We start from the raw sequence: 12,547 nt of genomic DNA on the forward strand, positions 1-12,547 counted from the left end.
CTGCACCGACAGACAGACCTTGTCCTAAGATGGTGCCCACCTTATATACCTCCTTCTGACACCCGAGCCCAGGTGACCAGCAACCAATGGGCTCCTACCTATGCCCAGAGTCCCTCCCCTGTCTGCTCCTACACCACTGGGATATTCCTCCCCCCTCCCCACTCCAGCCGGGGACAGACGCTGTCGTACCTGCACATCTATCTGGTGGGAGTACCGTTGATCTGTCCCCCGGAAATGGGGTGAGTGTAGTGTATGCAGCTAACTGAGCTCCGTTCCACACTCCATCCTTACCCGGGAGTGGAATACCACACCTCTGGTTCGAGGTGCAATACCCCTGTAGCAACCGAGTCCTCAGGGTGCTACACAAACATAGCCTTATTAATGTCCAAGTGACTTCAACTTATCTGGCTATGAAAAAACAGATTGTAACCTGTGGTAACCAACAGTGGCATTTTGGGTGGTGTGTACGGGTCTAAAATTGGACTATTACAAAGAGAAAGTGTGCAAAAAAACTAATTTTTGTTTTACAATGTGCACACTTTGTGAGGTAGACAGTTGTGTTTAAATTTCTGGATTATGGAGATATTTATTTTGGCTTGTATAAAAAATGATGGTTGCCCCATCTCACAATGCAGAAAGCATACATTCTGTGGTTGATAAACTTTGACTTCAGAATTTCAGTCTAGTATCAAAATTAACACTGAGGGACTCCATATTGCCCTTCTTGTTTGTAGTGTTTGAAGAATAAATAGAAAAGGCTGTCAATAATGTTCTGTTATTGCACTATATCACAGATCAATCAATTCACAGTCATACTGACTATACAAGTACAGGACTATCCTATATCACTTGAATCTTTGGAATATTTTTTACAGACTCATACTACTGTTCCCATTTTCAATTTGATTCAGCACTGACGTAGTACACCACAATTAGATCCAGCATTTTTCTATCCCTATGTAAAGTGAGCTGTAGGCTCTGACCTCCTATTCCTATGCTGGAAAGGCCTTAAATGGACCTTCATCTTTTATACTAGCTATAATAGTCCATCCGGATTGGCTGACCTACACCATGTGATTGGATAGTTGCAGACCATTATGAGGAAACTGGCACCTGTTGTCAGTAGCCCGCTCTCTGAGTCTTGAGCAGTACGTGAAATGGAACCTGGGATTGTTTTTTTGAGGTTCTCGCAATTTGTCAGTAGGTAGGAGATTATTACTGTTAACGTAGATTGAACCTAAGATAGAAATAAAATAAACATATACCCTTCTGAACGTAAGTAAAAAGCAATTGTGCATATGAATAGCAATGGGTACTTCGTAAACACTGTTTTTGATCAAAATAGTGTAAAAGCCAACCCACAAATACGAAGGTGTACCCTTTCAAGATGGTCCTAACCTCTAGTATTAAAACCTTAAGATGAGTCAAAAATTACCTCAGTGTGAATAAGGGCTGAGCAGGATGGGGGCCCAACTGTGGACACCCAACAATGGGAAGATAAATAAACGTAATGCCCAGCTCAAACAAAAGACACTATGCCCTTGCGTGCACTGAGTGTAAAAACCTAAAGCAAAACTGAAAGAAATTAAAAGGAGTATAAGTTGGTATACACATTTTTCACAATGAAGTAATTTTTGACACATGGTAAGGTTTTAATAATAGAGGTTTGGGCCGTCCACAGTTGGATGCACCTTGACAATGGTGGGATGGCTCTTTTTTTTTTTAAATCAAAAACAGTGTTCACTAAATACCCTATGTTATTTTTATGCACTATTGCTTTTTAATTACTTATAGCAGGGTATATATTCATTTTATTTCTATCTTAGGTTTTGTCTGCTTAATGGCCAGTGTGAACATGCTCCTACACATAGCATGTATACCAACTCATTTTTTTCAGTTTTGTTCATGTACATTGGTTGCTCCAGATAGCCAAGAAAAAAAACGACTGCCCACCCGGATAGTAAAGAAAAAATTTGGATTTAATTAGGTTCATAAGTAGGGTTAAGTTTCCATCCTAAAACAGAGAATAAACTCTATCCATGTAAAATCCTGGATATTTAAATGTGGAAACTGCTGCCAATGCCTGGTGGCTAGGAGAAGGGGGACTAATTGCATAAGAAATGGATAGAAACATTAGTGCAGATATGTCCCAAAATGCATCAATTACATCGATGGCATTGGGCAGTGAATCACTCACAGGTAATTTATGATCAATTACATAAAGCCCTAGTAAACGTGTTACTAATTCAGTTCCCTGTAAAGAAGGTGTGCTTTGGAGGCAAATTGCTGAAGCTTCAATAGCAATTGCGAAAAGGGAAAGTTAATTAGTCAGAAACAGGAACAAAATCTACTTTTTAACATTTTGCTAAGTTTGTTCAAATAATTATATTTACCACAAAGATCATTCTGGTAATTCTCCCCTGCATAGCAAAGGCAAACATATTTACATTGTGTAATGTATGAAGTCACTATAATCACGAGAACAAAGACTGCATGTTTCTTTTTCATGTATATCCCTCTCTTAGCGTTAGACATCATTTGCACACGGATGTCAATTATCTAGGCACTGATCATTTTTAGTGATGGCAGTTTATGACATACATTCTATCTGAAATAAAAATATTGTATAAACATATGAACTTTACCATATTTCTTGGATTAGACATGAGAAAATGCTGTGCAACATGCGCTGGCAGGAGATTGAAGAGAATTCTCTTGTTATCTAATTTGACTCTCTCCATGTCATCTCTCTCTTCTTCTGCCTGTAACAGAAATCAATTACACACTGTATAGCAGATCAGCTTCTACAATGTTTTTTACACTGTTAAATGTTCATATTTAGACTGGAAATCTTTCATTAAAAAAGCGGATCTCTCTCCAGACTTCACAATACAAATTCAATATAGGCTGCTGACAAAGGAAGTTTGCACAGCCAGGCTCCGACTGCCACACAGTACTCAAGTGGAGGTCGGACCAAATCTTTTTTTCCTCATCTGTATCCAGCACTGTTAATGCCATAAAAAGACCCAAAAACAAAGATATGCCAAGCGCTGAATCTTCTCATATCTGCTCCTTTATATAATTTTTCCAGGAAAAAACTTTCATTTATTACTCCGTTTTGCGTCCTTTTTTTCTCAACAGATTTTAAAAATTGTAGCAGGTACTGTTTGAACTTTATTTAATTTGACCCTAAGTAATGGATCAGTTAAAAACAGTTTGAAAATTAATGTCTTTTGTTTTTCATTCGTTTTTGACAGCTCTTACTCTTCAATAGCCGTGTCTGATCTTCAAAATTGAATAGTATAGGACATACACTGAGTTTGAAGGAAAGGGAACAAGGTTCAATAAAACTCCATGGGTAAGTGTGCTTTCCCTCTTAAAAATGAAGAACACATAGATGAGAAAAATGGAAGTGTAAATGTAGCCAAAGAAATAAAAAATTCAAGGTCCAAAAGTCTCTGGATAATTGCAATTTTCAGACAATAACTACCTCTGGAGCCATGACTTCCATTTTTAAAGAAAATGTGATTAATATTAGAGATGAGCGTTGTTCTACTCGAACTGTTCGCCAATCTCAAATTCGAGCTGTTTTGGGCGGTGTTCGAGCCGTTCGGCGAACACGAACAATTTGAGAAAAATTCGGCTGTTCGAGGTTATGTTCGATAACTGTTCGTGCACCAAAATCATAACTGGATTTTTTCTCAGTAATGATGAAAATTAATGTTAATACGCAGTTTGAGTGTACAGCGGGGCGGGGGGAGGGGCAGGGGATGGATCTCTGCAGGAACAATGAAGATCTCCATTTTTTTTTCTCTTTCCCGCATTTGCAGTGGGGAGGTGCAATCTGTCAGCCTATCAGCAGCGCACACACGGAGCGAAGTGCTTTTTTTCACACAAGCAAGGGCATGTGTCATTGGCAGTGTATGTCACATGTCCTTGCCCTATAAGACCAAGCCATTTTCCCCGTCGCCACCATTTTCTCACTGCTGCAGCTGCGTGTTAGACGGCACCGCTGTTGCTGTGTGCGCTATACCCTGTTAATTTCAAGCCAATTTTCGCACAAATATACAGATAGCTTGGGAGTAGGGAATAGTTGTGATTGCAGTCCTTTTAAGGACTAGCTTACAGCATTTCCTACGACTTTTATCAGGGAGGTCTGTGCTCTTAAATAGATAGGTTGTGGGAGTAAAGACTAATTGTAATTGGAGTCCTTTTCAGGACTAGGTTACATCAGTTCCTATCAGTTTTTGCCAGGAAGGTCTGTGCCAGTGCTGTGCAAGTTTTTTTCACAGCATTTGGCTGAATCTAGCAAAGCTAATCCTTTTTGGCCTATTGCAGAGTGTGTTAGTCAGTGGAGTAGCCTATCTGTGTTGCAAGATATACCACCTGTGTATAGAATACCAATTTTTTTACTGCACCTAGTGAAGTAAAATCTTTTGGGCATAGCATCATTCTATTAGTCCATCTATACTGACCTCCATCAGGTTGCAAATTAAAACTAATTTTTATCTGCATCTACAGTACCTCTGGAAAAATATTTGGGCTTCTAGCTGTGTGTGGGACTTGTTGTATTAGTCCATCTATACTGACCTCCATCAGGTTGCAAACTGAATATATTTTTTTCTGCATCTACCTCTGAAAAAATATTGGGCTTCTAGCTGTGTGTGGGACTTGTTGTATTAGTCCATCTATACTGACCTCCATCAGGTTGCAAACTGAATATATTTTTTTCTGCATCTACCTCTGAAAAAATATTGGGCTTCTAGCTGTGTGTGGGTCTTGTTCTATTAATCCATCTATACTGACCTCCATCAGGTTGCAAACTGAATATAATTTTTTTCTGCATCTAGCTCTGAAAAAATATTTGGCCTTCTAGTAGTGTGTCGGACTTTCTCTATTAGTCCATCTATACTGACCTCCATCAGGTTGCAAACTGAATATATTTTTTTCTGCATCTACCTCTGAAAAAATATTTGGCCTTCTAGTAGTGTGTCGGACTTTCTCTATTAGTCCATCTATACTGACCTCCATCAGGTTGCAAATTAAAACTAATTTTTATCTGCATCTACAGTACCTCTGAAAAAATATTTGGGCTTCTAGCTGTGTGTGGGACTTGTTGTATTAGTCCATCTATACTGACCTCCATCAGGTTGCAAACTGAATATATTTTTTTCCTGCATCTACCTCTGAAAAAATATTGGGCTTCTAGCTGTGTGTGGGTATTGTTCTATTAATCCATCTATACTGACCTCCATCAGGTTGCAAATTCAAAATAATTTTTTTCTGCATCTAACCCAGCCAATAGTTTTGGCCTAATACCACAGTTTGGCCACTCAGCTCTGCTCGGTTACCATCCATTGTTTTTTTGTGCAAACAACTCCAGAGTTGTGAATTAGTTAACCACCAAAATGAGTGGAAAAAGGCCTGCTGCTGGTGGAAAGGGGAATAGGCGTGTTGGGAAGGGGAAAAAAGGTTGTGTCCGTGGGGTAGGTGTTAAAGCAACAGTAACATCTGCAGAAGAAAGACCATCTTCCAGCCAAACTAAAATGTCTACTTCTTTTAGCGGACAATGTGATAAGATCCCTTTCTTACGGCCACGCCAATCGCTACAAATTCCAGATGAGGCACAAAAACAGCAGGTGCTTCAACGGATATCAAGTGCTCCTTTAAGTGGGCTCTCCTCCACATCAACTTCAACATCACAAATACTCCAGTCCTCAAAGGTGTCACCCAAATCGCACTTGCTTCCTCACAGCTCCCAAATCTCCAGCTGCCCGTCTGAGTATGAGGTAGAACAGATGGTTGAGTCTGCAGAGCTGTTTACTCATACTATAGCCTGGGAATCAGAGGTCGACTCCAGCGCTTCTGTGAATCCAGACGAGGAAATGATCTGCACTGATGCCCAGAATCTTTATGAGTCGGATCCAGGACCAGACGCAGAAGGTTCTGACCATAATGTAGACCCTCATTCCCAAACTGTAACTCCTGTTGGTGGAGACAATGAGGAAGACGATGATAAGACTCAAATACCTGATTGGAGCGACAACTTTAGTTTTTTGTCAGGGCAGGAACAGGTTGGCTCTGAGGACGATGGGTGTGATAACGCACAGGGTGATGATGATGAGGTCGGAGATCCCACTTACTGTCAACCCACAGTCAGCCAAGAGATGAGGTCAGCAGAGGAGGTGGAGGAAGATGCTAGTGACGACGAGGTCAGGTTGCGCCTTCCTGGACAGAGACGTAGTACTGGAAGCACGTCAACAACTGCATCCTCAAACACAACTCTGCCTCTCACCACAAGTCGTGGTGGCTCTTCAGGTCGCATGGGTGCTAAGCCTTGCATAGCCTGGGCATTTTTTCAGATCGATAAAGATGACCCAACTCGTGTTATCTGTAACATTTGTCAGCAAAAGCTAAGTAGAGGCCAAAAAATACATAGTTTGAGTACTTCATGCATGAACCGGCACATGGACATGAAGAATAAGTTGCAGTGGGAAGCACAGTGTGCTACAATGCGGCCTAGCCGGCCGGGCCAACCACCGTCTGCCATATCTTGTGCATCCGCGGCCTCTTCATCCTCTGTGACTGGGGGGACAGCAGTCACACCTGTTTTGGGGCGCAGACCTGCCACCTCTTTACCCGCAACAGCCAGCGTGATTGGCAGGTCATCATTTTCTTTGGAGGTGGTAACACCAGCTGGTGTTGAGCGCTGTCCGACATCGATAGCACCACCTTTGGATCAAGGCAACCTAACATGTCCGCCTGCATCTTCCTCACAGACCGGCAGTTTGCCGGGGACACCCTTATCAACCCCGTCTAAGCACAATAGCCAGCCCTCGGTCCCTCAGATGTGGACAAGTAAAAGACCATTTCCTCCTAGCCATGAGAAAGCTAAGAGGTTGAATTTCACCATCTGCAAGCTCTTGGCTACAGAAATGCTGCCTTTCCGCCTGGTGGACACAGAGGATTTTCGAGACCTTATGTCCGTCGCAGTGCCCCAGTACCAGATGCCCAGTCGGCACTACTTCTCAAAGAAAGGTGTGCCTGCGCTCCACCAGCATGTCGCACATAACATCACCGCTTCTTTGAGAAACTCTGTGTGTGACAGGGTGCATTTCACCACAGACACTTGGACGAGTAGGCATGGACAGGGGCGTTACATGTCGCTGACTGGGCACTGGGTAACTATGGTGACAGCAGGACAAGGGGCTGCTGTCCAAGTCTTGCCGTCCCCACGAGTTGTGCGTCAATCCTCTTTATGTCAAAGTTCCTCCTCTGCTTCTGCCTCCTCAACCTCCTCTCGGTCTTCCACCTGCACCCAAAGCCTGTCTGGTCATGCCACAAGCTTTCTAACTGCGCAGAAGGGATCCTGCACACCTCCTTACTATGCTGGCAGTAGGGCTCAACGTCATCAGGCGGTTTTTACATTGAAATGTCTGGGAAATGTGAGTCATACAGCTGAGGAGTTGTGGTCAGCTCTGGAGAACCAATTTCATGAATGGTTGTCTACACTGGACCTGAAACCAGGGAAAGCCGTGTGCGACAATGCTGCAAACCTGGGTGCGGCCCTTCGCCGGGGCAATGTCACACACGTGCCTTGTATGGCTCACGTGTTGAACCTGGTTGTCCAGCAATTTTTAGCCCACTATCCCAGACTAGATGGCCTTCTGCAGAGGGCACGGTCGCTGTGTGCTCACTTCCGCCGTTCGCATCCCGCAGCTCAGCGACTTACATCTCTACAGAAGTCGTTGGGCCTGCCACTTCACCGGCTAAAATGCGATGTGCCTACCCGGTGGAATTCAACTCTGCACATATTGCAGCGACTGTGGCAGCACCGACAAGCCCTGGTGCAATACGTTCTGACGTATAGCCTAGGCCAACGAGATTCAGAGGTGGGGCAAATCACGCTGGAGGAGTGGTCTCAGATCAGGGACCTATGCACCCTTCTGCACAGTTTTGAAATGGCGACGAAGATGTTTAGTGCTGACGATGCCATTATCAGCATGACTATTCCGGTGATTTACATGCTGGAGCACATGTTAAACAGAATTCGGAGTCAGGTGGTGGCACAAGAGGAGGTGGAGGAAGTAGAGGAGGAGGAGTTGTATGCGGAAGGGCTAACATCTGCAAGGTCCAGACGGTCGGCAGCACCAAGGCGGCAGGCATGTGAGGGTGGGGGAGATGGTTTTACCAGGGCGCATGGTAGCAGCCAAACTAGTGAGGAAGGTGCAGGAGCCCAGGAAGAAGTGGAGGACGAACTGATGGAAGACTCATCAGATGAGGGAGACCTTGATCACATTTCTGTTGTGCGAGGTTGGGGGGAGAGGACAGAGGAAGGAAGCATGATTGTTACCTTGCCACCAACACAACAGGGACTTGGTGCTCCTGGATGTGCAACACACATGAGTGCCTTCTTGCTGCACTACCTGCAACATGACCCTCGAATTGTGAGAATTAGAAATAATCCTGACTACTGGGTTGCCACACTGTTAGATCCCCGGTACAAAAGTAAATTTGCAGAAATTATTCCTGCCATAGAAAGGGATGCACGCATGCAGGAGTATCAGCAGAGACTGTTGCAGAATCTTACATGTGCTTTTCCACAAAATACCAGTGGTGCACGTAGTGAATCTCACAGTTCCAACTTGCCAACCGTGGGACCGTCAAGTGTTCAGCACTCAAACCGTAACAGAACCACAGTATCTGCTGGTAACATCAATTTTGCGGAATCATTTCACCACTTTTTTAGCCCATCCTTTGCAAGGCTACAGGAGACAAGAAGTCTGACACATAGTCAACGCCTAGAGACGATGGTACAGGAGTATCTCCAAGTAAACATTGAAGCCACGACTGTGTCACTGGACCCTTGCTCTTTTTGGGCTTCCAATCTGGATAAATGGCCGGAGCTAGCCACTTATGCCTTGGAGATCTTGTCATGCCCCGCAGCCAGCGTTCTGTCTGAACGTGTGTTCAGCGCTGCTGGTGGTGTGCTGACAGATAAGCGCACGCGGCTCTCCACTGATAATGTAGACAGACTCACGTTCATAAAGATGAACAAATCATGGATCCGAAACGACTTTTCTACCCCTGTGTCATCCTGGGGAGAGTAAAAGCTTGATGATTGGTTAAAATCACCCTACCAACCGTTTTAAGCTTTCAAATTACTAATCATGTTTATCTGTATCTTGACTGGAAAATAATTTGGGCTTTGTAGCAGTGTGCAGCACTGATCCTATTAGGCCATCTATACTAAAGCTTCACCAGATTTAAAATTAAAAATAATTTTTAGCTGCATCTAGCCCGGAAAATAATTTTGGGGCTCCGAGATGCGCAAGGCACATAAGTGCCTTCTTGCTGCACTACCTGCAGCATGACCCTCATATTGTCAGAATTCGAAGTAATCATGACTACTGGGTTGCCACACTCTTAGATCCCCCAAACTTTTCGATCAACCTTTTCATTTTAATAAAGACCAAAAAAATGGTCATTTTTGAAATTATAAGCATTAGCAGGTTGTTAGAAACTGAAATCAAACAGTTTTCAACTCAAAACTTTATTCTAGGTGATGTTACATTTTCACATAGGACCCCTTGTTCGAAAGGAGCTTCTGAACTCTCTCGTCCATTGAATTTGTCAGGTTTTGGATGGTTTCTGCTTCAATTGTTTTGCATGAGGACAGAATACCCTCCCAGAGCTGTTGCTTAGATGTGAACTGCCTCCCGCCATCATAGACACTCCTTTTAATGATGCTCCAAAGTTTCTGAATGGGGTAGAGGTCAGGGGAGCATGGGGGTCACACCATAAGTTTGTCCCCTTTTATGCCCATATCAGCCAGAGATGCAGATGTTTTATGTGCAGCATGAGATGGTGCATTATCATGCAGAAAAATGATCTTGCTGTGAAATACACGGTTCTTCTTCTTGAACCATGGCAGGAAGTGCTGTTTGAGAAAATCCACATACATTATGGAGTTCATCTTTAGCGCCTTCAGGGATCCTAAAGGGGCCGACAATCTCTCTCCCCATGATTCCAGCCCAAAACATTACTCCACCTCCTCCTTGTTGGCGCTGTAGCCGTGTTTGCGTGGGGTGTCCATCAACCAGCCATCCTCCACTCCATCCATCTGGACCATCGAGCTCTGCACGGCACTCATCCGTGAACAAAACAGTTTTGAAATCAGTCTTCATGTAATTTTTGGCCCACTGCAGCCGTTTCTGCTTGTGTGAAGTGGATAGAGGAGGTCGACAGGATGGCGCATGCACAGCTGCAAACCTCTGAAGGACCCTGCATCTTGTTGTTTGGGGGACGTTGGAGGCACAAGCAGCTTCAAAAACTTGTCTGCTGCTATGACAAGGCTTTTTTGCCGCTGCTCTTTCAACCTGACGTAATTGCCTGTAGGAAAGAGTCCTCAATTTGCCCTTATCAGCACGCACACGTGTGTACTGTGAATCAGCTACATACTTCTTGATTGCCAAGACACTTCATCCTGATCATCGCACAATGTTGATTGTAGTCATGCCTTGACCTAAACACTCCACAATTTGTTGCTTCTCAGCAGCCGACACATCCTTTTTCTTTCCTATTTTGGCAGAAAATGTAGGCTGCTTAATAATGTGAGAGAGCCTTCTTAAGTAGTCTTGCCTTTCATTGGACACATCTGCCAAACTAATTAGCACAGGTGTCTGCAATTGCTTACAGTGATATAAAGAGCCCTGACACACATCACCATCAATGAGTTTAACTGACAAACAAACAAATTCTTCCCTTATCACTCCTAAACACTTTTTGCATAATAATTTGGAACGCAGTGTACATGTGCTTTTCCACAAAACACCAGTGGTTCACGTAGTGAATCTTACAGTTCTAACTTGCCAACCGTGGTCTGTATGGAGTTGTTCAATAAAGGGCCCAAAATTAAGATAACATAAATGGGAGAGGTCTCTATGAATAGGAATTCCTAAGTATTTGATACCCTGTGAGGGCCAGGCAAAGGGAAAGTTGGACTGGATGGAATCCTATATGGATTTGGGGAGGGAGACATCGAGGGCCTCAGACTTCGCTGCATTGATTTTAAAATTTTACCATGTAACAAAGTGATCTATTTCAGCCATAACAGCATGGATGGATATATGTGATTGAGTGATATATACTAGGACATCATCAGCAAATAGAGAGCACTTGTACTCGGTGCCTCCCACCTCAATCCACCTAATATTGGGGTTATGGCGAATTGATGAGAGCAGGTGCTCCGTCACTAGGATGTATAAGAGAGGGGACAGAGGACATCACTGCCTTGTCCCATTGGTGATTGTGAAAGGTGATGAAAATGTTCTGACGCACCCCCTGGGCCTTGGGACACCCGGAGCCGGACCCTTTTTGGTGGATGCTGGTGGTTGTAGTCTTCGTGGCGGCGACCCGGTTCCGTGGCTCAGGGCGATCAAACCAGTGGCGGAACTATTTATGTGGTTTTGATGTTTAAATGTCCGACTACGCCACCCGTGGATTGCGGTCAGAGTGAACCGCCGCTACAGGGCAGACCGCTGAGGCTGGTGTTGTGGGTGCAGCAGAGCGTAGCATAACTCCCCACGGGAGGAGTATAGCCTCAGGGCAGTGTATGCGGAGGATGGGGGTGATGGTGCAGGGCAGCAGCAGTAACGACACGGAGTCAGTGATGCAGTTCAGGGCCTTTACTCACAGTTCTTATTATCCAGACCACGTCTGCAGGTAACGGCTGCCCACGTCGTACTGTGCTCACCAGGTGAGGGGCTCAGACAACTCCCAGATAACTTTGGAGCACTTCACAGGACCCCCTTTGTGTGTCCTTTGTCTGGCCTTTCTTACCAACACTTCTGTCCGGCTGCCTCGGGCCTCCTCTTGGTAAACTTGGCGCCAGTTTCCCTGACCCTATGTGGTGCCTTCCTAGCGGGTGTAGCGAGGGGCTGTGCCACATAAAATGTCAGAGCCTCCGGTTTCTAGCTGAGGGTCGTTTCCTGCCTCCACTAGTTCGGGGACCGGTCTCCCCCTTTGGCCTGACCCCTCCACGCAGGTGGATTCGGGCGTGCGGTGGCGACTCGCCCGTCCGCACCCCTGGGATCCCTTCATTCCTCGTTCCTGGAGCCTTCTCCGCTCCTCTTACTTCCTTCTCCCTCTTCCAGGCCTGGGCCTCTGTTACTAGGCCCGCCTCCGGAGCAGAGCTCATGCAGAGCCCCTGCTCCCTGCCACTTCTGCTCAGACTTCTCTGCACAGAACTAAGATGGTGCCCACCTTTTATACTCCCTTCTCAATGCACCCAGGAACTGCTTCCTCCCTGCTCCTGCACTACAGGGTTCCCCTTCCTCAGTGTTCCCTCCCCCCACTCCAGCCAGGGACAGGGACTGTCGTGCCCATCTCAGGGGCATATTGGTCGCCCTGCCCCACGGCAATGTGGTGTAATGCATGCAGGTGTCGGGTCCTGATCCACACTCCATCCTTACCTGAGAGTGAGATATCACACCTCTGGGTGAGGTGCAATACGTCTGTAGCAACCGAGCCCTCAGGGTGCTACAGT

The 12,547-nt window shown here is 45.1% G+C and overlaps 1 protein-coding gene across 2 annotated transcripts in view; it reads right to left on the reverse strand.

Moving 5' to 3' along the window:
• Positions 1-12,547, reverse strand: part of ADCY1 (adenylate cyclase 1) — a 743,884-nt gene that overhangs the window by 72,029 nt on the left and 659,308 nt on the right. For both annotated transcript variants that reach the window (XM_073678356.1, XM_073678357.1), the window contains one exon: positions 2,646-2,762. In XM_073678356.1, the coding sequence (XP_073534457.1) occupies positions 2,646-2,762 (117 nt within the window). The remainder of the gene's footprint in view (positions 1-2,645; positions 2,763-12,547) is intronic.

The sequence above is a fragment of the Phyllobates terribilis genome, unplaced genomic scaffold, assembly GCF_046119375.1.
Source record: "Phyllobates terribilis strain yellow unplaced genomic scaffold, ASM4611937v1 Scaffold_4__5_contigs__length_816908805, whole genome shotgun sequence".
NCBI lineage: Eukaryota > Metazoa > Chordata > Amphibia > Anura > Dendrobatidae > Phyllobates > Phyllobates terribilis.